General features: G+C 41.6%; 1 protein-coding gene across 1 annotated transcript in view; it reads right to left on the bottom strand.

The window, feature by feature from the left end:
* LOC140561353 (contactin-associated protein-like 5) overlaps positions 1-23875 on the bottom strand; it is a 149921-nt gene extending 126046 nt beyond the window's left edge. The window contains exon 1 of the mRNA XM_072686510.1: positions 23554-23875. Coding sequence (XP_072542611.1) covers positions 23554-23638 — 85 coding nt within the window. The 5' untranslated portion in view covers positions 23639-23875. The remainder of the gene's footprint in view (positions 1-23553) is intronic.
* Positions 23876-24084: the final 209 nt, after the last annotated feature.

Here is a 24084-nt window from a genome sequence, read left to right on the forward strand (position 1 = left end):
AGGAAGGGGGGGGGCTTTTGTGAGTTCTACGCGAGTATAAGAATGAATCACTGGTTTAAAGACTTAGAACTTGTAGATGAAAAGAGACAGTGGCAAGCAAAAGTCTGGGCACCACTAGTCAGAACTGCTGTTACTGTGAATAGCTAAGCAGTAGTTAGTATGTCTTGGCTGAACAGCTTTTAAATAGGCCTAAGTTGTAGGACCATGTCAGTGAGAGTACGTGTGATGGTGGAAATACCTCTTAAAACCATGCAGCTCCAGTTAATGTTAATGTACACTAATACTAGGGATGCACCGATCCAACTTTTTCAGTTTGCATATCAGTCGATACCCGATACCAGTCTGATATCATTGCTGAATTAATAAACCGTACACCTCACCATGTGGGAGAGACCTAAGGCATCAGGACTGACTTTAACATTACTTTATATAATATAATCATTTAACACATAGATATAAATGTACTAAATTGCCATTAGTCATTTATTTATTTGCACATTAGGGCAGTTTCACACCACCAAATTAACGTGAAAGGATTGGCCTAATTATCCGATACCCGATCCAGCTAATTTAGTTAATATCAGGACTGATACCTGATCCTAATATATGTAGCAAAAGTCCAATAAATAGCCTTAATAGCCTAAATGACCCAATCACCTCCTTTCAGTTCAACGTACAACTTAGGCCTACTTGAAACTCGACACTCATGTGTCCCCAGTGTCCTCTGTAATGAAAGCAAAAATATGGTCACTCTAGCGTTTTGAGGTTTTAAAGATAATAATCAGCACACATTCAACCAACCAGGGTGTCTATAAATCTCTTGGGGTGCCCAACAAATGTTGACCGGGGGTGCCCAAAACTTAATGTCAGTCACAGTATTACTGCTACCTCACTAAGACAGAACCGGACGTTCTCCAGTAATGTTAGCTCCATTAGAGCACTGTGGGAATTCTACAGGGTCATGTTTATGGACAGGTTTATTGGGGTTATATGGGAGTTATATATTATATTATACTATATTATAAAGTATATTATTTTACCACAGACAGAGGTTCAATATAGAGCTCATAGTTAGTGGAAGTCAGTCAGTCACGCGTCTGATTGTTAGTTTTTTTGCAGTCAAAGAAATGTGTCAGCCATTCTCTGATCCACTAGCAGCACACTTTATCCAAAATGTGCAATCCAAAATTCTAAATTATCCAAAATTACAATTTTTAGTTCTCCGCTGGTAAAAAAAAAAGAAGAACTTGATGAATCTTTTTAACAGTGAATTGTTCACAGTGTCAAGTTAAAGTATGTGTGTATATATATATATATATATATATATATACACGGCACCCTTTACATTGGACTGTGTGTAATTTGGCCCATTACCTCAAATCAACCACACTCACTACCTTCAATATGGGGATGCAATATTTCCCCCCTCTGTTAGCTGAAGGATAAATAAAAACAATAAAAAATTATCAACATTCATCCCAGCCTGCTGTTGCATTTGGCACTCTTTCCAATAGGTAATATTATCATTTACTAACTTCATTACTTACTTCTTACTTCTTTATGTAGATTCATACTTGTCATATAGTGTATGTATGTGTGTAACAGGGGTCAAAAAACTGCCCAAAGAGGATTAGCAAAAAATCCTGCTCTAGACAAAATTGTGATGAACAGTAGGGAGAAATAGGTTTCTAGGTCAAGAAAGGCTGTGTAGAAGGTTATCGCTATGGAAACGAGAAATTCACGCCCGTACTTTGGTACAGCGACTAATCGGGGTTAAAACCCAGTGGGTGTCTTGGCTGTATTGTTAAATAAGGAACAGTGGGTCAACATTTGAAATATGCATGGCTAATGTTAGGTTAGGGTATGCTCTGTGTCTGCGATCTGAGCCAACCAGAGGCGAGCCTTAATACCAGGACTCTACAAAAGACTCTCCGCACAAACCTAACATCTAACCTAACGTCTCGCCAAGGGCAGCATCAGTCAGTACTGTGCACACAAACGCTCACCCTATATACACCTATACACAGACACCCTATGAATCTATGGAGGGGGAAGGTCACTCCGGGATCACCTTGTCTCCCCGTCCTCCGTGTTAAGCCTCTGGTGTATGGAGCTTCACCAAGATCTGAGGTTGTTTTATGTTCCCAAGGAAGAGTTCATTTCTAAATCAATTCCGCTGCTAAATAGCAGACCTTCCCTTTCCCCTCTCAGGGCCATTTACTATTCATGTACATTGCAGACTCAATTTACTGTTGTGTTCATTAGCCTGTGTTCACCGGCCCAGTCTCAGCTACAGTATACAGCAAGCAAATTACATCCCATCTGAAAGCAATGGTCCTGAGACAGGGGAAGGAGACATGCTAGGATAATTGAATGTCAATATTTACACATGGGGATTCACAGTCAACCCAGCCCCATATTGATGTGCAATTTCCACTTAAATACATTTTAATATACTTCTCCCATGTAGTCGGTTCAGAAACTTCAGGGAGAGTTGGGGAAACAGGCCGAGATTATTAATGACTGGTCTTTTTGTCTTTGAGGTTTGTATTTATAATATAAGGACCATTCTGGAACAAATGCTGGATGCAACGCAGTACTTGCATGTCTCCATAAACAAATCAGACGCATGCTAAGACTATCCCCCGCCTGGAAATTTAGACAACATATGTTTAGCTATTTACCTCCCTCGAAGTGCGAGTTCACTTTTGACCTTCATGCAAATTCAAAGGCAAATCTCCCTCGGTCTCCACCAAGCAAGCAAATCATACCCTGTTACATTTTAGTCCTGGTTGGCTTTGCGTTAGGGATGCACCGATACCACTTTTTCCTTTTAGACACCAAATTTTCAAGTAACTGGGATCACCTCCTTTCAGATCATCGTACGTTCATTTAGGCCTACTTGAAACTTACTACGGTGGACACCCATGTGTCCCCAGTGTCCTCTGTAATGAAAGCAAAAATATGGTCACTCTAGCGTTTTGAGGTTTTAAAGATAATAATCAGCATACATTCAACCAACCAGGATGCCCATAAATCTTTTGGGATGCCCAACAAATGTTAACTCTGACTTAAATACTGGATAGACGCCTATAAATCTTAATATTTACAGTGTTCCTCTTTTTATAGCTTGTACTTTTATATGTGTGATCCCACATAAGATCTAATAAGCCTGAAAGAGCAGCGTTTACTGGTTGAGAAACTGCACATTTGAAAAGTTTCAGAGCTATTCCAAAAAAGAAATGGCCACAATGCAGAAACACGTGCAAGTAAGAAAGCCTAATCTCGCTAAGCTTCACCAAACCTTTTTAATTAGTGTTTAAAATTCACATTTCAGAGCAGTTCAAACACAAAAAGTGCTTCTGCAGCAATTTCCACATTCAGGTTCACGTCTCTGTAAAAAGCTACTAAACTTCAGTGTGTTTCCTTTAAACAAGCTGCTGAAACTTTTGGTTTCCGAATTAAAAAAGCAAACAAACAGAAAGGTGAATAGAAAAGTACTAATAATAAGTATTAATACTTTATTAAAGGTAATGTGACTGGCTTTTACTGGTTGTTTTCATAATAAAGTATAAAAAAAAAGTAGTCTGTCAGTAAGCTTCATGGTATCGGTGATCTCTATTGCCGATACCAGTACTGTGAGTATCAGCGCCGCTGCTACAATACTTTGCGTTCATACTGATATACATGTTTGCAACTGAACCAAAATGATCGGAAAAAATGAGTCGTATGGTCTTGTTTGATCCATGCAATAACTAACAGGGGAAATTTAGTTTTTCCCACAAAAGTTCGTAAAACTTTACGTTACTATAGCTGCATCGCACGTCTTTACTTTACTGAGGCTACACTAATGAAGGCAACTGTAATGGGGGCTAGTGTTAAAAAAACCTGTGTAGTATTGTGGTAGTGTGTGGTTTGGGACACAGCCCTGCTAGACTGAATCACCAGACAAAGAAGTTAAAGCACGGAAACGTGGGCAGGTCTACAGAGACTCACCCATGCTCAACCCTAGCTGCAAGAACGCCAATAACAACCATCTTGTGACATCACATTTCATTTCATTTGATTTCATTTACGGCATTTAGCTGACGCTCTTATCCAGAGCGACTTACAAGGTTACTCGTATTACAGAGGAGGTCCAATGTAGTGTTAGGAGTCTTGCCCAAGGACTCTTATTGGTGTAGCGCAGCACAGTCACCCAGACCGGGTATTGAACCCCAGTCTCCCACGTGGTGTAATAGCTCACTGGCAGGTAGTGGTGTTATCTGTTGCGCCACACCAACCAACCAATCACATCCTGCACTTGGTTTGTTCAGACGCCTTTAGATGCCTTTGGCATCTTCAGAAATGGATCGAGACCTAGTCACCTAGCGCTTGCTCTAACAAGCCGCCCTGACAGAGCAATCCCACCAAAGCCAACAAGTTAGAACACACTCATATGTGCTCCTTCCCTCGCTTGTGGTAGGACAGTGAAGGGTTATCTACGATGACAGAACCCAGAGAGAGTAATTAATTCATCTGTAGGTGTTTAGCTTAACCTCTCAGAGAGAGATAACACAATGCTTCTTCCCTCGCTTGTGGCAGTAGAGTGAAGATCCCTGCACAACAGAAAAGAGTTGAAGACCTTTCTCTAAGTCTGGGGAAAAGAGGGGCTGTATAAGACAGGCTGTTTAAGAAGAACTGTCTTCCACCTCTAAGACATCAGTAATTAATTCGCATTCTTCTGCAATGTGCCTAAGATCTGTGACCTACCGCAGGCAGATAGTGATGGCATTCGATAGCAAGGTCAAAAGGCAGTAAGGTGTCTCCTAGAAAGGCTTAATTAGAGAAACAGCTGGTCTAGTCTCTGCAGAAGAAGTGGCAGTTTGAAAGGGTGCTTGCAGGACTGCGTGCCTGCATGCCGTGCCATCGAATCCTGCTTATAATAATCTGTGCATGACAACGAAGTGGTCGAGAAAGTAAGAGACGTTTGAAGAAATTAGCGGAGGCTCTTGCTAAATTGTAGCCCACACCAAACGTGAAAGCCCTGAAGGGGACAGGCAGGCGTCCCACAAAGACAGCAAGTGGTGTCGCTGGCTCCCTCAGCGTGCTCTCTGAGGTCCACAGTTAATCCCGTGGTTTAGGATTATATCATGCCTTCAGCACGAAGCGGCAGATTAGAAAGACATAGATCCGAGCGTGTCTGCGCTCCTGGTCCTCCGCTGATCCAGGATCAGAGGGCCGGGCGGCTCTCTTCATTGTTCCTTTGCTGTTAGCAAACGCACTGCATGAAGCGCGCACTAATCCGGAACAGAGCAGGCGAGGACGCGGGCCGTAACTGGCAGCCGTGTGATTAAAATGATCACTGTACTCTAGCCATCTGTGTGCCAGGCGCTCTGTTCACTTGGAGGCAATCGTTCAGCTTCGAATCGCAGCTGGATCAGGACCAGCAGTGAGCGTTCCTCCTGTCGCTCACAAGTTTGGGGACACTGGCTTTGGAAAAAGCTCGTTTTTCTTTTTCCACAATTTAGCCATTTCTAATTTTCACCCACTTACTGGGAAACCCCCTATCAGATGCTTCCAGCTTGGTCAGGGTCTGAGATCCGTGAAGTCAACCAACTGCTTTACGAATAGCTGCGACCAGAACACCGTGAACCATGAACAGAACAACACAGTTGAAGGAAAACACTAACTGTCTTTAACTAACTTCTTTTGCATCAGCAAACAGAACAGATGACCATGCTGGAAAGCACTTTGCTGAGTGATGATGGTTAGAGGGAAGGCCATCCTATCCATGAGAATGAGGCCAGTTAGTCTGAGGACCTCTGGAATCCAGGCCACAGATGGCTAGATGGCTAGATTGCTGTCTATGAGGGATACGGCCATCTGGGTGTGCCTCTTAGGATGGTAGACGGTTGGTCTACCTTCCTTGGTGCCGACTAGGGTTCAGTTCTTTAAGTTTAAGTCACTATGCACAAGACCATGGCGTTGCTCGAGGATGATCGGGCTATAAATACCTGCGGGATGTGTGACGGGACTCGTAAATTGGAAAGAGGAGGTACAGCGCAGTGAGTGTTTTGTCCAATGTGTGGAAAACGGGCTGCAAAGCAGATATTAATGATTGGAAGGGTAAGTGAATGATTTCGGGCATGGCAAAGGCCATAGTGTGAAGGAAGTAGCTGAATCTACCGGTGTATGGAAGCGTACGGTCCTACGGGTCTACCAGCAGTGGCAAAAATACCACTTCACTTTACTTAAGTTCTTCTCATTCTTGAGCAGAAGTGAGCAAAGGCCTCTTGCGTGCCACTTTGCTCCATTTGTTGATGGTCCGCAGGTCTCTACGGAGTGTTCTTTCCTTGTTATTTTTCTTTCACAAGCCATGAAACACATCAGCAGTCCCTGTTTGTCCCTCTGTATTGTCTTTCGGCCACAATTCTGATGAGAATTTCCTGTAGGCTGTGATTTCTGCCACGGCTGGTAGACCTGCATGACCGTATGCTTCAATACACCTCCATTTTCAGCTACTTCCTTCACACTGTGGTTTTTGGCCACGCCCAAATGCAAACACTCCTTTTTACCAATCATTAACACCTGCTTTGCCACCCATCTTCCACACATTGTACAAGACATTGTACAACCCACATAAGGTGACTCAGTTTTTTGTCCAGGCAGCTTATTTGTTATCTTATTTAGTACTTCACAGATAAGTAATTATCCCCCTGTTTTGATGTCATCTCTAATCAGCACTTATTTTTGATCTATTAGAACAAAATTTGGGGTAAAAGATTTTTAAGATGTGCTTTTTCAGCTGAAATCGTTATTTAGGTAAAACCTTAATACCAAAGCACATGCCTACAGTATAAGTGAACAGCTGTTTCATGTTTACGAAACCTTCCTGTTTCATCAGACGCCAAGCTTTTGACAGGCTGTGTATTCTCAGGCAGCCAATGACAAATCACCGGGGTCATCAGTGTGTTACAATATCAAACATAACATCATAAATTCATCAGGGCCATGGCGAGGGAGAGCATGGGAGTTAGTGCGACCTGATGTGACTGCGTTTAGATCGTTTTTCCCCCCAGCAGATGTTTCTAATGCAGATTTGCAAGGGAAGTGAAGAGGATCAAGCTGTTTTTATATGTCTAAGCAGACGTTTATCTGCTCGCGTCCATTACGCTGATAAAAACAAAAGCATTAAAACATGCTCCTCGGAGATTACACGTCAACCTTTCTTTGACACACTCGTAGAGTCTTTATCTCCTCGCATCCCTATCTCAGCCATTTACCCACTTTCACCAGCAAATCCCCCTGGCCTCTTTCTCTGCGACTCATTCTATCTATCTTGATATTGTTCTAGCTCGCCCTTGCTTTGTTTTTCCATATCGCTCACTCAATCTCTCTTTCAGGCCTTTCATGGAAATGATATTCCAGATGTGGATTTTATTGTATCTGGTGGAGTTGCCATGCTTGACAAATATTATCTCCTAGGACCTTGCTAGCTGGCTTGCTGGCTAACGTTTGTTATTAATGTTCTCCAGCCCTGTATTTGTTGCATTTAGTAAATGCTTCTGAAACAGTCCTGTGGCGCCTATGATTTCTTCAATTATTAAAATGTATATTATTACTGGACTCTACTTGGACCTGCCCATCTTGGATTGGCTTACTCTAGCTCCACCCATTCATTATCACACATATCTGCAACCAGTTCTGGTCTCTTTTTCAGTTTATATCCGAGTTTCTGTGGCTATGTTCAGACCGTCAGTCCAAATCTGATTTTTGGCATAACCAGATAGATTTCTGACAGTCTGGATTTTTGCTAATTAAATCCAATCCACATTTCTAGGTGGTTTGAAATGCGTTTACAGTCGGATTTGTAAAGATGCGTCTCGGTCTGGACAGTCTGGCCACTCAGGCCACTCAAATTATGTCGCTTTGCATCGCTCGCAACAGATACAGACCAATGCAGATATGTTTCTGATGTCTGGACACGCAAATCCGATCTGATCACTTGTAAATTACAGGGCAGAAACAGTCTGATCAACTTGCTAGTCCTGATATATGAAGGCTTCTCCTCAGTGTTCAATTTCTCACATTACACTGCATTTCATTACAAGCCCTTCCACCACATCATCTGCCCACAAACGGCTGTTTCAGCCGTTAAGGTAAAGTTTTCCACTCAGCTTGAAGGATGGTGGGTGGCTGAAGGTCTCGAAGAAAATTGAAGGATCTTATAAAACATGGCCGCCTTAATGGTCAAGAAAAGCAATACTTCCTCGCTGTTTCTTGCATCCTTGATGTGGGAATATATCCAGTTTGGCCCCACTCTGATATTACTATTCATTGCATGCTGTTTTCCTTGTTTCCTTGGCGTTCCTGGTTTTATCTGTTTTTGGTTCTTGTTTTGCATGATCTGGGTTTGATCATGGATTTGCCTGGCAAGTGTATTCTTGCCAGGATTTTGACCTACCGCAGAGCTCCAGTGGGTGCGATGCATCAGCCAGAACACTGAAACCACTGACGTGAAGTGAATACCATTGATCATTTGGTTACAATGGCACCTGCTCTGATATGATGTGTTAGAAGCAGGAGATATAGACGGGCGTGAGAATCTGAGCTGAGCTGTGATGGGTCAGAGCATCTCCAAAACATCATGCCATCATGGGATCTTTCAGGTATGCAGTGGTACCTACCAAAAGTGGTCCAAGGGAGGGCAACCGGTGAATGAGTGATAGGATCATGGGTGCCTAAGGCTTATTAATGGTGTGTTGAGTGAAGGCCTTGATGCTGCACAAGGGGGAACTATACAACATCACCCAGGTGGTTTAAATGTTATGGTGGAGTGGTCTTTCCAAATGCTGCTGGATACAAGTGTTACTTGTCCTTGTAAAAAAAAGTCACTTATATTAAAATAAATATTGTTATTCAAACATTTCACACTAAATTAAGCTGATTAACAAAGACACTAACTTGGCTAAATAGAAAGCTTTCATAGACCCAAGAGCCTGCTCTCATTCGCTCTCTCAGGCCTCGATGAATTTTTGCCTGTTCTTAGCAACGTTAGCATCTTTTAAACAAGATTCCTTTCAAGCTCCCTATCTGTTGTGACATCTATGAGAAATCATCCATCTTCAGCCTCATTGACTCTTACTGTCCGTGCAGCAAAATGAGATCACCAACTGCAGCGGTGACTCAGCCGGAGTCTGGTGAGCCTGGTGGTTGCATTAATTATATTTCACTTTTGTCAGCACATTAAATGCAGACACTGGTGGCAGCTGGCATGCCATAAAGTGTCGGACCACTGTAACATTTGGGCTTTTTGACCTCCAAACAAAATGGCTGATATGTTAAAAAAAAATCCCCCCCCCCCCCCACACACACACACACACAACCCCTGTACTGTCACTTAAAGTCAGCAATCAGCAGAGTAACAGGACTCCAACTAGAGAGGTCAATCTTACTTTATTTCATTAGCGTAAGGACAGATTGGCTTGTTGCTATTTCGCAGAGGTTGCTGTAGATGTAGCCGAGCTTTTCACAACTAGTTTTTTGTGATGCATGACATGTAGAGACAAACTGACACAGAGGATACTGCTTCACTACGCAAACAAAATCTCCAGATGTACCATTATTTTATGAGCATTGTTTTCGGAGACACTGACTGGTTATTTCTAGGCGGCCCTTGTTTCATGTGAAGCTCTGAATTAATGAGAAAGGCAGCCACTGAAGGGCACTGGGGCAGTAGTGAGTTCCAGCTAGCTTTAGAAATGGAGGCGGGTGACCCTTGCTTCAAGATGCACATTAATCACATAGACATAAAACCATGTTCCTGCGGAAGAGGCCACTCTCTTACTGGACTTCTGATGATCTCTTTCGTGTTCAGCACCATGAGAGCATCCTTGGGTTTATGAGGATAGCAGGACAGCATCGTTCAGTGAACTAATTATGTGATGATAAACAGCAGGCAGTTCTGCTTTGGAGGAAACAAGCAGGTAACATGTCATATAACTGGTAATAACCACAGCACTGTTGCCTGCATGGCATTGTGGTTTGTCGGGGTGGGCCGAAAAAATATTAACGGCCTTCTGAAATGAGCGTCTGCTACCACTGGAGCCCATTCTTAACCGCAATGAGCTGCATTTGATTTTGGCCGCTCTGCCTCGCATCATCTGTCAACATTACTTGTCAGCATTTCCGCTTAATAGCTCCAAACACCCTTTACTGTGTACCCTCTCCGCTCACAGAGCCTAACGGTAGATTGGCATCCCTCTATCTCCTCATTAGGTTGCCCGCTCCTCACCCAAACAAACATCACTCTACAAGAAGATCTGGCTCAATAACGCTGACAAATTGCCTTCTGTCTCCCTGTGGAGATCTCTCTCTTCTGCCTTTTCTTCTTTTCCTTATCTCATTCCAGGCCGAAGAAGATGCTCAGATAGGCTTCAATCTCTTGGCTTGTTTGGAACCCAAATGAGCAGTCCTGTGAAGTGCCTGGGAATGGAGAACTCCTGTATTTGTGGCTGTCGCTTTCGAACAGTGCGGCTGAGCAGAAAAGGCGTGTGTGAGAAGCTCGTGGAACGCTCGGGCTGCTCTAAGCCTGAAGATTGAAACGGTGAAGGTGTTGTCTTGCAACCACATGAAAGATTAACCTCAAAGATAAATATCTGGTTTAAAGGGCTTTCTTATACGCTGTAACAGGATCTCCGTTCTCACACACTCCGGTAAAGAAAGTAGCCAAATAACATGCAGGCGTATTAAAATCATAAGAAGGCAGCACTAAAATAATAAAGGGTGCTACAGTGTATGACTGACAGTTCCCTGATTTTGCCTTTAGCAATAAAGCAATAAAGAAACTTTAAGCATGTAGATAAACCTACCTAAAAAGTAAATATTCGTATTTATTTATCTAAATTTCAGAATCTAAATCGCAAGTGTTTATTTGTTTACATCCAAATATTTTTATTAAAAAAATTATTTATTTAATTTTTATTTACTAATTTCATTTTGTTAATTTAGTTTTATTTAGGATTTTTTATGTTTAAAGAGAAATAAAAAAGTATGCTGATTTTGTTAAAGAAGCAAATTTAATCTACAAGAGCTTATTTTAAACATAAATACACACTGCTCAATTAAAATAATTTGCAATCTTTGATCATTAAATGCTTATAAAAGATATTCCCATTTTGGAAAATAATTCTGATCGAACAGCCAAATCTATCTAAAAAAACATTTAGAATATTTCAAGAAAGAAAAATACATAACTTGTAAATTTGCAGCTCATGCTTTCCTTACAGAGCATGAACAGAAACATACTATACAGACAAAAGTATTGGGACACACCTCTTAATGTTAACGTTGAATTCAGGTGTTTCATTCAGACCCCCTTGCACAAAGCACCTAGCCATGCAGTCTGCCTTTACAAACTTTAGTAAAAGAAAGGGTGGTTATAAAGTGCTGACTGAATTCCAGCGTGGTTCTGTAATAGGATGCCACCCTTTCAACTGCAAAACAGTCTTCCCTCCTAGATCTTCCACCATCAACTGTGAGTGTTATTACTGAAAAGTGGAAGCATTTAGGAACCACAGCAAAAGGTTACAGAGTGGGGTCGCTGAGTGCTGAGGGGCATAGTGCATAAAAGTGACCAACGCTCTGCTGACTCAAGAAGTTTTAATAATAATGAGTCTCAAACCTGCTGTTAGAGCTGCGAAAGGGGGAAGAGAGGTTATCTCCATATTAATGCCTATAAAATTACAACAGGATGTCATAAAAGCCAATGCAGGTGTCCCAATACTTTAGTCCATATAATGTACTTTAAATGATATGCTTTCTCCTAACATGCTTAAACCAATCCTAGATGCAATGATGTTGCTACCAACAATCTTCTTGGAATGATCCCATTTACTACCTTAACTAACTTATCCATACAGTAATGTACAATATGTACAATGCCAATTATGAAAAAAAAACCTTATGTTCTTGAGACCCTTCCTGCTTATAAAACCACTATTGCTTTATTTGTGTAGCTTAAAGAGCTGCAAACACACTTTGACTGAAGGAAGGTCTAAATCTATCCTTCTTGTAATCATTCTTATATGGACACTAAGGCCTATTGCTCATAGTGTCCATACAACACTCCCAGTGTTATTAGCCCCATGTACTCCTCACAGTGAGAGGGAGGCCTTGGGTTATTGTCCTATTAGCTTCTGGTGAGCACCACATCAGAGGGAGTAGGACTCCCATAAGAGCAAACTGGCAGGGTGCTTGTATCCTATTGGCCCCAGATGGCTGGGCACATGCTGTGACCCCCCCCACCACACACATACACACACACACACACACAGCATCCACTTATGTCAGCTTACTGAAATGAGAAAAGTGGAGTTTGCATGGCCACTGTATCACAGCTGATGTACCGAGTGTGACTTCCCTAACTTGTGAGTGCCAATTTATGTGGAAGCCCAGATAGTCCTAACACAATTTAGATGGAAATAAGATACTAACTGTGTGAAGATACTAAGCTAGTGACTAAACGCATTCACTTCCTATATATATATATATATATATATATATATATATATATATATATATATATATATAGTACTTCCTTATATACACATCTTGCATGATTCACTTGAATGCTTCAACACCTTCTCATGATCCACTGAGACTTCCACACAGTGCCTAAAACACTGTGCAAAACTAGGCAATTATGAGGCTTCAAACACATGTGGGTGTTGGAAATAACATTGATCACAGTGCACTGGGAGAGAACGCCCATGTAAAATTAGAAGTGAGTGCTCATAACTTCATAAAAGGAAGGAGAATAATAGATCAAAGGATGGAGGCTGACTGAACTACACCAACTGGGACTAACAGAACAGACTGCTGTAAGGCCACCATAGTAGTGTTCATGACTGCTGAGAACGTCACTTTGCATGAACCCTTCAAAGCCCGGGTTACGTTCTAACTCAGTAATCCACATGCACTTCATCGGTTTACAGACAGGGGGCGAAAGACCAGTGACACTTCACCAGTATGGAATAGCTAAAACAGCATGCACAGTCATAGCAGGGTAGTATAACCACCTACCTAATAGTGGGAATAACCACCCTTGGCAGGGATGACACTAGCAAGACATCGTGGAATGGACTGTATTAGGTGACCTCTTCATTGTAGAGGTTAAGTGGTCCAAAGTGGTGCCTTTCCCTCTGGCATCAGTGGCCTATGAGGCACCACTGTTTTCATATGATCAACACTGTGCTGCTTGAGTGCCGCATTTTCATGGCCATACTTAAAGAGGACATACATATGAAACTCTTAACAGGAGTTCCCTGGGGTCTTAGTGAAATAAATGTGGCCTGCTTTGGTCAAAATACTTCAAGGGTCCAGCTCAACAGCACCTATTTACGCCCTGTCTAAAAAGCCCCATTCAGAACAGCAGGTTTGAGTGCCTGTACTTTTAAATGATATTTACTCCTCTTCTACTTAATGTTTACTTCACCTTGAGTTCACAGCTCTCTCGCTCTAATGTGCCACACACACCACGCACATTATCTCTCAGAGCAAGTCTACACCTGTTGTCAGTCATGCATTGTACTGACCCAAGAAAAGCAGTCAGACACAAAGTAATTTGCAGACACATACATAAACAGAGAAGTTCCTCTGTTTAGATCTCAGTCGTCAACATAATGGTAGCTGGTCTAGGCTTTAATTCTCGGGCTGGGCAAGCACACTAAACTATGCTAATAAGAGCCCTTTGGCAAGACTCCTAAAGCTGCATTCGCCTACAGTATCTGTGTAACATAAATCAAATGTAAATAATTCAGAATAAAAATATATACCCAGAATATCAATATAAACCCCTTCCAAAATGTCTTGTTGAGCAATGCTGATGAATGATTGTGTGACGGTGCTCACTATCTGTGTAAAGATAAATATAGACGCCACGAAAAATGAAATCAGTTGCATCTGTTTGACTGAGTTTGACTTGCCTTCAAGTTAGACCGCTGTAACAACAGATCTAGAGCGTCTACCTTGGATCGGTTTTCCACTAATATATACCTACTAGTATTGGTAGGTGCACACATGCACATTTGTCCCATTTAATCTATTTGTTGGAAATAGATTAAATAGTATTTTTTTTCCTTTTTGCTGATCCGAAAAATTATGAGAAATTAATTTAAGAGGAAACTGGTGAACGTCCTTGGTTTTTACATTTTAAAGAAAAAATATATTAGAGTTTTATTCAGATTTTATATTAGAAGTTCATTAACAGTGAATTTCTAATTAAGCTAATTATCTTTGTCTTTATTGTTAGTTAGCAAATGCATAAAACAACCTCAAGCCGAATTTAAAAGCTGATTGCTACATTAGAGTAATTTAGCAATTCATAATCAGAATAATTGATTATTTGGTTCAATAATTGAGATTATTCAACTAATAATCAAAATAGTCCTTTGTTGCAGCCCTAGACTGTGACTGAACACAGCATTGGACAAAAACAGAATCTGAATTATGATATTGATATAGAAGTAAATAGTAAGCAGAAACTGAAATCCCAACAAGTATTATGTCAATATTAATTTGATGCAAAATTACAGTTGCCATCAATAGCAAGAGGAAAAACAGCCGACAAGCTGTTCAAATGATACTGTAGATTTAGGAGTCAGTGATCAAAGCAGTCAGTACATTAGAGGCTGATGCAGGTAATGATATGATATTTCAGCATCCTACTGATGTCCCCTCCGGACAGTTATGGAAGGTGCTTTGATTTCCGGCTGGTCTTAACTGATGAGAGTATTCTGTGTTGATAGGTGTCGTGACCCATCTGCTCACAGTCCAGTTTGGGGTGCGCTGATCACGAATTGTAAGTATTAAATATGATCAACATTTACAACAACATAATATATTGTGTGGGGAACACAGACTCTCTCATGTGAAACACTGATGTCATGTGTGAAAGCCCATTTAACCAAAGGGATCAGAGCCAAGCAGAACAGAGCTAACGGAGAGCTGAGCCATACAGAGGGCTAAAATGAATTTACTCAAATTCAACACTGAGAAAACTGAGAAAATTTGCTCAGGAGAAATTCTATGAGATCTTTGGTTCAGAGAGACAAAACCATCGGTCAGAACTCTGGTCTGAGCCTATAACATATGCAAATGCTCCCCAATCTTCAGCCACATCCCACCACCCCTCACTTAAAACTCTAGTATTTATATACAAAAGTATTTGTCTGTGCACTACTGAGGTTTCTTTTGTGCCAATGGATGGATGGCTAGCTTGCCAGCCTAAAAAAGCAAGCATACAGCCCTGTAATAACTCCTATGCTCCAACAAACATGTACTCTAGTAAGTAATTTATCAACAAAGAAACTGAACTACAGGACTACTCGCACTTCCTGTGGCTGCTTATTGGTGTAATGGAAATTCAACTGAGAATTAAAAGGCCTATAAAGGCCACATTTGTCAAATTGATCCCTTTAACTGTGCAGTGGCTGTGTGAAAGAACGCTCAAGCTGTGAAACAACACCTTAGGCCTTACATACAACATCCAGGAAAGCGGGAGGCCATCCTTCTCTTTCTTCAGGGGAACTGAACCGTAACTTAAAGCGCATCTCCGATAATTAATTCCGAAATGAGAGCAACTCGTCCGGCACAGGCGTGATTAATGCTAGACCATACAAATTGCTAAGCCAAGACTGAAGCGAGCTGGCTGGTTCATTATGGAGTCGTGAGATAATTTTCAAGAATCCATCAGCAAAACTTATCTGATGAAAACACAGCAGTAATGAGAGGCCACAAATTTGCTGTGTCAAGACCCTGGCTGGTCCCTTTGCCTCGACTTCTCTCAAATTGGAATGCAACCGCCTCAAAAGTCCATTACGGGCAAAGAAAAGGCAACCTTAGAAGGTTATTACTTGGTCTGCAAAACCATTCTTGAAGAGATACTGCTGGTCATTTCCTGTAACTTTGATAACGCTAAAAGAATAGAGAGCTTTGCGAGACCCACAGCCACATCTTCAGTGGAGAAATACCAGTTAAAGCTACACTGCAATATTGCATCAAGCACGAACCGCTTTGGTGCACATGAAGGTGGAAGGCAAAAATGAGTCTAATTGCTTTGAAAGCTTGACCTGTAAGCAGTAATACACTCAAATCACATGCAATAGTGTCCTCAAATGACTCATTTCATGTCTTGTAGGTCAGGTATTAATTCTTCCCCAGCATACAAAGAACACTAGGTCAGTGACTTCCTTTGGATTAAGAAGAATCCCATGTACTATTAAAGACATTTGAAAGAGAAACAACCTTTCTTCTCTTTTTGCATTCCTAACGACAGCAGCAAGCAGAAATGCTGCAAGAAGTCTGGCACATAAAGGAGTGTAAAACAGTCTTCGGCATTCGACAGCATGCGGCATTCAAAGAAAGAAAAGCTTAGGAGAGAAAAATACAGTATGTGAGCTTGTCTCGTTTTAGTGTCAGTAACTCTCAAAGGATATTGCTTTCACAGAAAAACTCAGCTCTGCGTTTCAGACTGCATTAAGCTTTAAAGCAGAGGAAACAAGGGAATCTGCATCAAGTCAGTGATGTCTACAGTGCTATGCTTCTGCTCATCCATTTCCCTGTTTTCATCTTGGTTTACATCAAAATGACTTTATTTATTTATTTGAGCTCCAAGCCTTGCTTTAGAAATATGTCTCTGACCATGCATCCAAGCACTGAGCCCATGCATTGGTCATAGGGGGGGTTCCTGGTGTAGATTTAATGAGTTAAGCCTGTAATGTTTGATGAATTATTATACATTTTGATAGCCATTATAAAAACCCCATAGATAGAAGATCAATAGAAGTAAAATTTAGAAGAATAGAAGAATGTAGCTTTTACATTTGACCAATATTTCTGACTATTTTTACTAGAGAAAAGCAAAATGTGTAAGTAAATGTTTTTAATTATTCGGATATCCAATACTATGTGTCTAAATTAGGGTTGTACGATATTACAAAAAAAATGACTTTGCGATGTGTTGTTATTCTGTGATATATATTAACCTACATATATATATATATATATATATTTTTTTTTTTTCCTCTCACTAATTTTCACTAGATTTCTAGAGTAGTCAATGATTCAGCATTGGAGTAAAATACATGATATTGAGCAGATATAATCTGCTTTTGGTAGATGGATAACGAGAACAGTGTGGATTTTCCTTTTGTACCAAGCAAGTAGTAGCGTGACATGCCTGATTTAATTTGCCTTATATGACATTGCACATCCTGAAAATGTGACTCACACATTGCCAAATACTGTGATTTGTAATGTGTATTGTGTAAATGTCTTGTAATGTAATGTGTATTACGCAAAAGTATTGGGAAATATTTTTGTACTTGTATTTTCTGTAATGGTAATCCAGGTGGATCTTGTCCAAGTTGTTGATTTTAAATTAGGGATGCACCGCTCAATCTTTTTTGTTCCAATACAGATACATGAACTTCAGCATCAGGTTTGACAATCTATATATATATATACTATAACAAATGAACACAGATATAAATGAACCAAATTTTTGTTTATTTGTCACTAAAATGAATAACTGTGGGTTCAGGACCTTTCTTCTGAAATCTTCTGAAAAAGTCTGTGAGACTAAAGAGGAGCTAGCAGCTCCTCCCTTTTTGGTTCTCCTTATATGGAAGACAAGCTGGATTAATGGATGAGAGCTGATGACAGGCCGAGGGGGGCTGGTTAGATAGACTCCCCGTCTTACTGTTTGCTATGATATGTGTATGATGTCTGTAGGTTACTCTGATCCTGGTTTATGAAGCCTAGAATACCGGTGGTGCGAGAATTGGGTTCTGCCAATGGATCGGTCCTTTGATTTAAACTAATTATCAAATGTAAACTTATTAAACAAACACTTTGTATACATTACACACACATTATGGCATATCCTCACTGTCGGAACAAAATCACCTGTTGTTTTTCCTTTTCACTAGAACCTTCAGGGGTCCTTTAGTATAATTTATTAATGTTTATTAATGAATGGATGGTTGCAAATAAATCAATAAAATAAACTATATTTTAGTGTTTGTGGCTTTAGTGTTGGCCTGGTTAGGATTCAGTTTGGTGTCCTCTGAATCCAACTGCAGGATTTGGTTTGGTATTATCTGCTTACATAAGGCCAGAAACTCTTTAAGAGATAGATTATAGTTGTTAAAAGGGTTATAAGGAGCAGATGAACAAGTGCCACACAGGCCTCTAAGGAAAGCTTATTCCTGATCAGTCTACTGACAGTAAACATCTGTGCAAGCTGTACTACAAGCCACGTGATCAGTAGGACTGACCTTCCAACGTTCTGTACGTTTGCATTGATTCACAGTAGCTCGAGCTAGAACGTATAGTGCGTAATATAGTACGTAACAACACTTCAAAATATACTGTTCACTATAGGTTCTATATATACAGTCCATATATAGAATCTAAACCTGCCTGATCATTGCTTCTTTGATGAACTGTATTGAATTGATTTAATTACAGGGCTAACAAGCCAAACTTCGCACCGTCTTTACGGTGCAATAACAGACACAGCCTGTTTAATTATTAGGAAGAAACACACCATGTATTACTGATTAAAATAGACATTTCACAAGTGGGAAATTTGGCACTTTGGGAAAATACCTAATAAAATGCAGAATTTCAATTAATTAATACAGAAGAATACATGTGACAAGATTCAGGCACACAGACTGAAAAAGAATTATATAAGAAAAATAAATTTATGGAAATATCCCTATGCCAAATACAACTCTCTTATTAGTCTACAGGTGCTTTCACACCTATCTTGTTTGGTCCGGACTATTCAGTTTGGTCCAAACCAAAATAGTAGGTGTGAAAGGTGCAGCAAACCACGGTCCGAACCATTTGGCCAAAATTTCTCAGTCTGAATCAACTGAACCAAGGTCTGGTTTGTTTGCAGTGTGAAGACTTTCAGACCAATTACAGGATGTTGAAGCAGGCTGTCGTCAACCTTTAGACGACAGAAGAAGAAAAATAACCGGAAAGGCATCAGAAATGTTGCCAAGACTCGCAGAACTGCCTGCCATCTTTTCCTTCTACAATATTATTGCTGCACGACAAGCACATTCATTTGGTGAATTTGAACTAGTTTGAAGTTGGTGCAGATCGTATAAATACCATAATATTAGCAAGAAAGCATTGGCCAAATTAACCTGTTCATTCATTTTATCCGGGAAAGGCGACCCGCCGAACTGACAACATGCCAACATCAGACGCATGTCCTTCTACAAACCAATCAGTGTCAATTATGGGAAAATTCAGCCCACATAGGTGATGACGTGGGGCCGTAGGTGCATAATGCGAAGTTCTTCAGTGCAGTGTGCAATCAAAGCTAACTGGACCAGAAGTAATCCAAAGTAACAAAAACACAAACCTTGGTTTGGACCACGGTCCGGACTTTTCAGGGTGTGAAAACACCCTAAGAGTCTAAGAGTGTAGGAGCTGCTGTTCAAAACCTGCACTCACCAACATGGGACATTTAACCAGTTTTGGACAAAACTGCTCCCTAGTAGATCTATTCATTTGTGTAAACGAACTTATTAAACAACAATTAAAAACATTAAAATCCATATTTACGTTTAAGTGGGAATACATTCTATCTAAGGAAATGAAACGCCATCAACAAAACCCATAGATCAATAAATAACTAGGCTATATAAATGTCAGCAACAGCCAGCTTTTCAGCTTTCTTATCTCCTACTAGCTGTGCAATGTCTCATCCTACAAACCACACCAGCGACAGTATCATTTTAGAGGAATAACATTTCATTAAATCAATCACTTTATACTCTGATGCCCACACAGCATAAATCAGCTTGGGGAATGTCTGTTTTACAGTACAGTCTGACACTATCGGTTCTCCGTCCAGTAGCTCGCCCTTCAAGGTTATCTCTGAATACTTTCGATGTAGTTTTCCGTCTAAGAAGCAATGAGAATTTCTCAAGAGGTCTGGCATCCATTGGCTGAGGCTTACTCTGTGCACTACTCTAGTACCAGCTACATCTACAGCTCCTAACCCTGACCTTAAGAAGGCCTCCAAACGGGTCTCAAATCAAAGCGGGAAAAGGCCACTCCTATCAACAGCAACCTTAGAATGTCATAAGCTTCACCGCGCAATCTGGTTTCCATACTGAAAGTCCCCTGCTGCTCCTCTGCCCACGGCAAGCTCCGAATCCGTGCTCTCCCGCTCAGCGGGAGAACTGCCTTTAAAAAGCCTCCTATGTTTGACCTTATAACATTGAAATGAACGACTCTATCACACTAATGCTCTGGTCAAAAGTCCGTCATCCCCCGCTGAGAGACGAGTTGTATTTAGAATGTAAAATTAACTTCAGCTCTACTGAAGCACTGCTGTGACACGCAATCAAACCTGGGACTCGGGGAAAGGGATGGATGAATATGTATGCGCTCCGCTCGATAGCGTAGGTTCACTCGTAGCTATGCACTGACTCTGTTCCCAATCAATGCAAAGATGACCTAAACTTGGCAGGAGCATCACTTGAGATTTGCAGCGACTAGCGCTCACGGATAACTTGATTGTAAACACGGGAGCACAACCCGAGAATCAAGGTCTTTTGTCCACAGTCTTGCGCCAGTGAAAACACGGAGTACAAGGGCAAGGACGCAGCAGTCATACTTATTGAACTCGCCTAGTGGCAATGTCATTTAGACAGATTCTTCAAGAGCTGCACTTCTCAATATGGGTCCAGGAGGCATGAAATTGTGAGAACCTCTGCGACGTCCTCGGCATTCTGAGTCGGCAGGCTTTATTTTCAGCTGTCTGAGCATAATTACAAATTGTTAGTATTCAGGTCTGCGTGCTTTTTGAGTACTCTACTGAGAGTACTCTGAAAAAGGCCTACCATGTTCTGCATCACTGATTAGACTTTTATGCTTAAAAGATGTACGGTGCAAGATATGGAACGCTTCGAAAACTGCATACATAATAATAAAGTCCTGTACTTTCTGCAGTTCACTGATTTCAATACTTAGATGCTATTATGTCTATTAAAAAGTACTGAGGTCAAATATTAGACCTTTTAACAAGGAAAACTATGTGGACAGTTTCATTCTAAAATCATGCCCGGCCTAACCGTTCCCAACAGTTTTCGATGAATGATTATTATTATTATTATTTGTCCCCTCTATTAACAGCAAAACAAACCATATAACATTAAAATCTCTATCTACTTATGTGTCTAGTCCACTCTTAATATCTTCTTATACTAAAAAAAAACAAAGCAATGAAAAAAAAGTGTTTAATGTGTTTCGAAACTAAATCCTTTTCTACACAAAATGCTTTCTTTAAATGACTGCGCTCTGAAATCTGCAGGGGAAATGGATTCTAAGGTGGCATTAACAAACAACCGTAATGCGCAGATACTAGCCTAGTTCTAATTAATTTCAGAAGGATTAATGGATCCCCAACTGAAAACCATGGTGAAACTGCTTAGAAGTGAAGAAGTGCCCCAGTTATTTTAATGCTGAAACTCCAGCTGTGGCACTGATCACATTATTATTGGCAGGAGGACATGGTCGTCCCATGTCTATCCAGTGTCTATATGCTGCAGTAATTGCTAACCTAAAAAACCTTGCTGGACTGGCAAAGCATTTATGCAGTGTGCGAACATAAGGGGCGCACACACCGAAGTGCCCAACAATGACTTGCATAGACATGTCATTTCTCCCATACATCGAACACACAGTCCTTACTCTGCCATACTACTGCAATGGACTTGCCGTCAATAAAAGACGTAGGTGTCACGAAATTAAGTGTAATGACAGAACGAAAATTTACTGATATTTTTCTAGTTTGAAACACGAAATGCCGAAACCCACTTTCACCGTTTGTCCTAGGCAGACAAAACCAGGCTTTGATCTCATGTCATGTTGGGACCCAGCGACGTCCCAGAGGTCAATGTAGTTGTTTTCACAGGGACATCGGATCTGAAAGGACACCCCCTCGTTATCCCTCTCCGAGATGTTGGGATGGTTTCCTCAGAGAGACACTGGTGGCCATTATCTTTGTCACCTGACACAGATGACACGGCCATGATGGATCCCTGGCTTTATTCTGGTGTCTCTGTGGTAAATCTGAGACCATCCATTTGCTTGTCCTCTAAGAGGAGCTGGCCATTTCATCTGATACTGTCAGCCGGGGGGACGCGGGCCGTACTTAGTAAGCATGCTCCACTCATGAATGATTGAGAAGGTTTTTTTTACAGTTTCTGTTTTGTCGTATTTTGGGGGCGAAAGCTGTGCTTCGCAAATTTGATGCTTTCTCAAATGTTTGGTGTAATCCATCCTTGTTGATTTGATAGGCAGTGCCGCGATGTCCCAGGCCTGGTTAGAAACACTGCATCGGTATTCTTACATGCGAGCCCTTCAATTTCCGTCGCTCATCCATACACAGGCTTCTGAGAAAGGTGCTTGGTGGACATGGGAACAATCACCGCGTGGTACTTCGCCGATGTGTGGCCATCATTATTAGCCTCTTCAGATGCCGTCTGCCATGAGAGCGTGGCTCAGTCAGCCTGTCTGCCAGTAACTGTATACTGTACTCACACTGAGCACGAAGCGTTTGAGTGCAACCTCGCATTGTCCTCTCCCAGCTCCCCATCACCGCTCCGGAGGGATCCATCTAGAGCGAGGATGCTGTGGAGAGCAATGAAAGGAGAAAACCGCCGCTCTAATGCGATGGGATGGAAATAAGGCCAGGGAAATGAAGTCGGCACCGAGGACTGATGTTGTGAAGGATGCTGAGAGAGGAGCTCCGGCTCTCCAGGAGTTCTCCATCCATCCGGCAAACAGCGAAAACACACCGCCGCCAGTAGTTTGTAGTTTGTCCCCTGGGTTGATGGCTTAGGGCTAATGAGTTGAATTATGATGTTGTGTTGGGGACGCCAGTGTCCACAACAGTGTGTCCCTGTCCACTCTTCACTTTCCTCCTACAGTAACTTTGGGTTTTGCTCTTTTTTTGGAGACTGAGGTTTCCTCAGCAATTTCGACAGCTCTGAATCAAACCTGCGAACTCAGTGTCATCATACACAACACGGTTAACACACACACACACACACACACACACACACACACATATACACACGTTCGCACTAACACCGAAGGGGGTCTTTTCACGCATGCCTTACCCGTAAACAACAGCCAGCTTTAACACTCGGGCTCTCTCCGCTGTGCGATGATCAACACACACACACACACACACACACACCTGCCGTATTCTCAGGGAATTTAAAGTTAATTTAGCCTGATTTCCCGCTGTTTTGAGAAAGCACTGTGGTCACAAATAAGGTCACTTTCTAAACGTTCAGCCCACAAATTCCACCAAAACTGTCAACGTCTAATAAACGTAAGAAAATCACGCCAATTCAGAATAATAATAGATGTGAGCTCGTGAGCGTGGCGCCAGCGGACGTTAACGGTCGGATTTTAAACATTTGAAATTCAAAATTCAAAAGTAAACGGTTTCCAACCGCCGCTACTTACAGTGAGCAGCCGCCGCTGCTGAGCCGAGCACGGCGAGCAGAGTCAAGCTGACGGCGTAGGGCAACCGCGACTTTGGCAACTCCATGGTGTCTCGGTAAGGCTTCCGAGGGCGGCAATTATATCCTAAAGTCTGTGGCAAAAAAATAAAAAAAATAAAAATGAACGTATCTCCGAGCGCGTTCGGCTCCCGACAGCTCCGAGCGCGTCCCACTACCACCGGCGAGGCGTCAAGGGGGCAGAATGCTCACCGAGCGGGAAAAAGAGGCTCTTAAAGACACCCACTGCTCCCACAGCGCCGTCATCAGCATCTCTCTCTCTCGCGCGCTCACTCTCTCTCTCGCGCTCTCTCTCTCTCTCTCTCTCTCTCGCTCTCTCGCTCTCTCTCGCTCATTCACTCCATTCACAGGCGCGCGCGCGCACTTCTCGCGCTCGCGACGTTACCTCTCGTTCCAAACCGACCGTTAACGGTTTTCTTTTTTGTTGTTGTTGTTGTTGTTGTTACTTTTGAATTTAAACGGCGCTTGGAATTAC

The sequence above is a fragment of the Salminus brasiliensis genome, chromosome 8, assembly GCF_030463535.1.
Source record: "Salminus brasiliensis chromosome 8, fSalBra1.hap2, whole genome shotgun sequence".
NCBI lineage: Eukaryota > Metazoa > Chordata > Actinopteri > Characiformes > Bryconidae > Salminus > Salminus brasiliensis.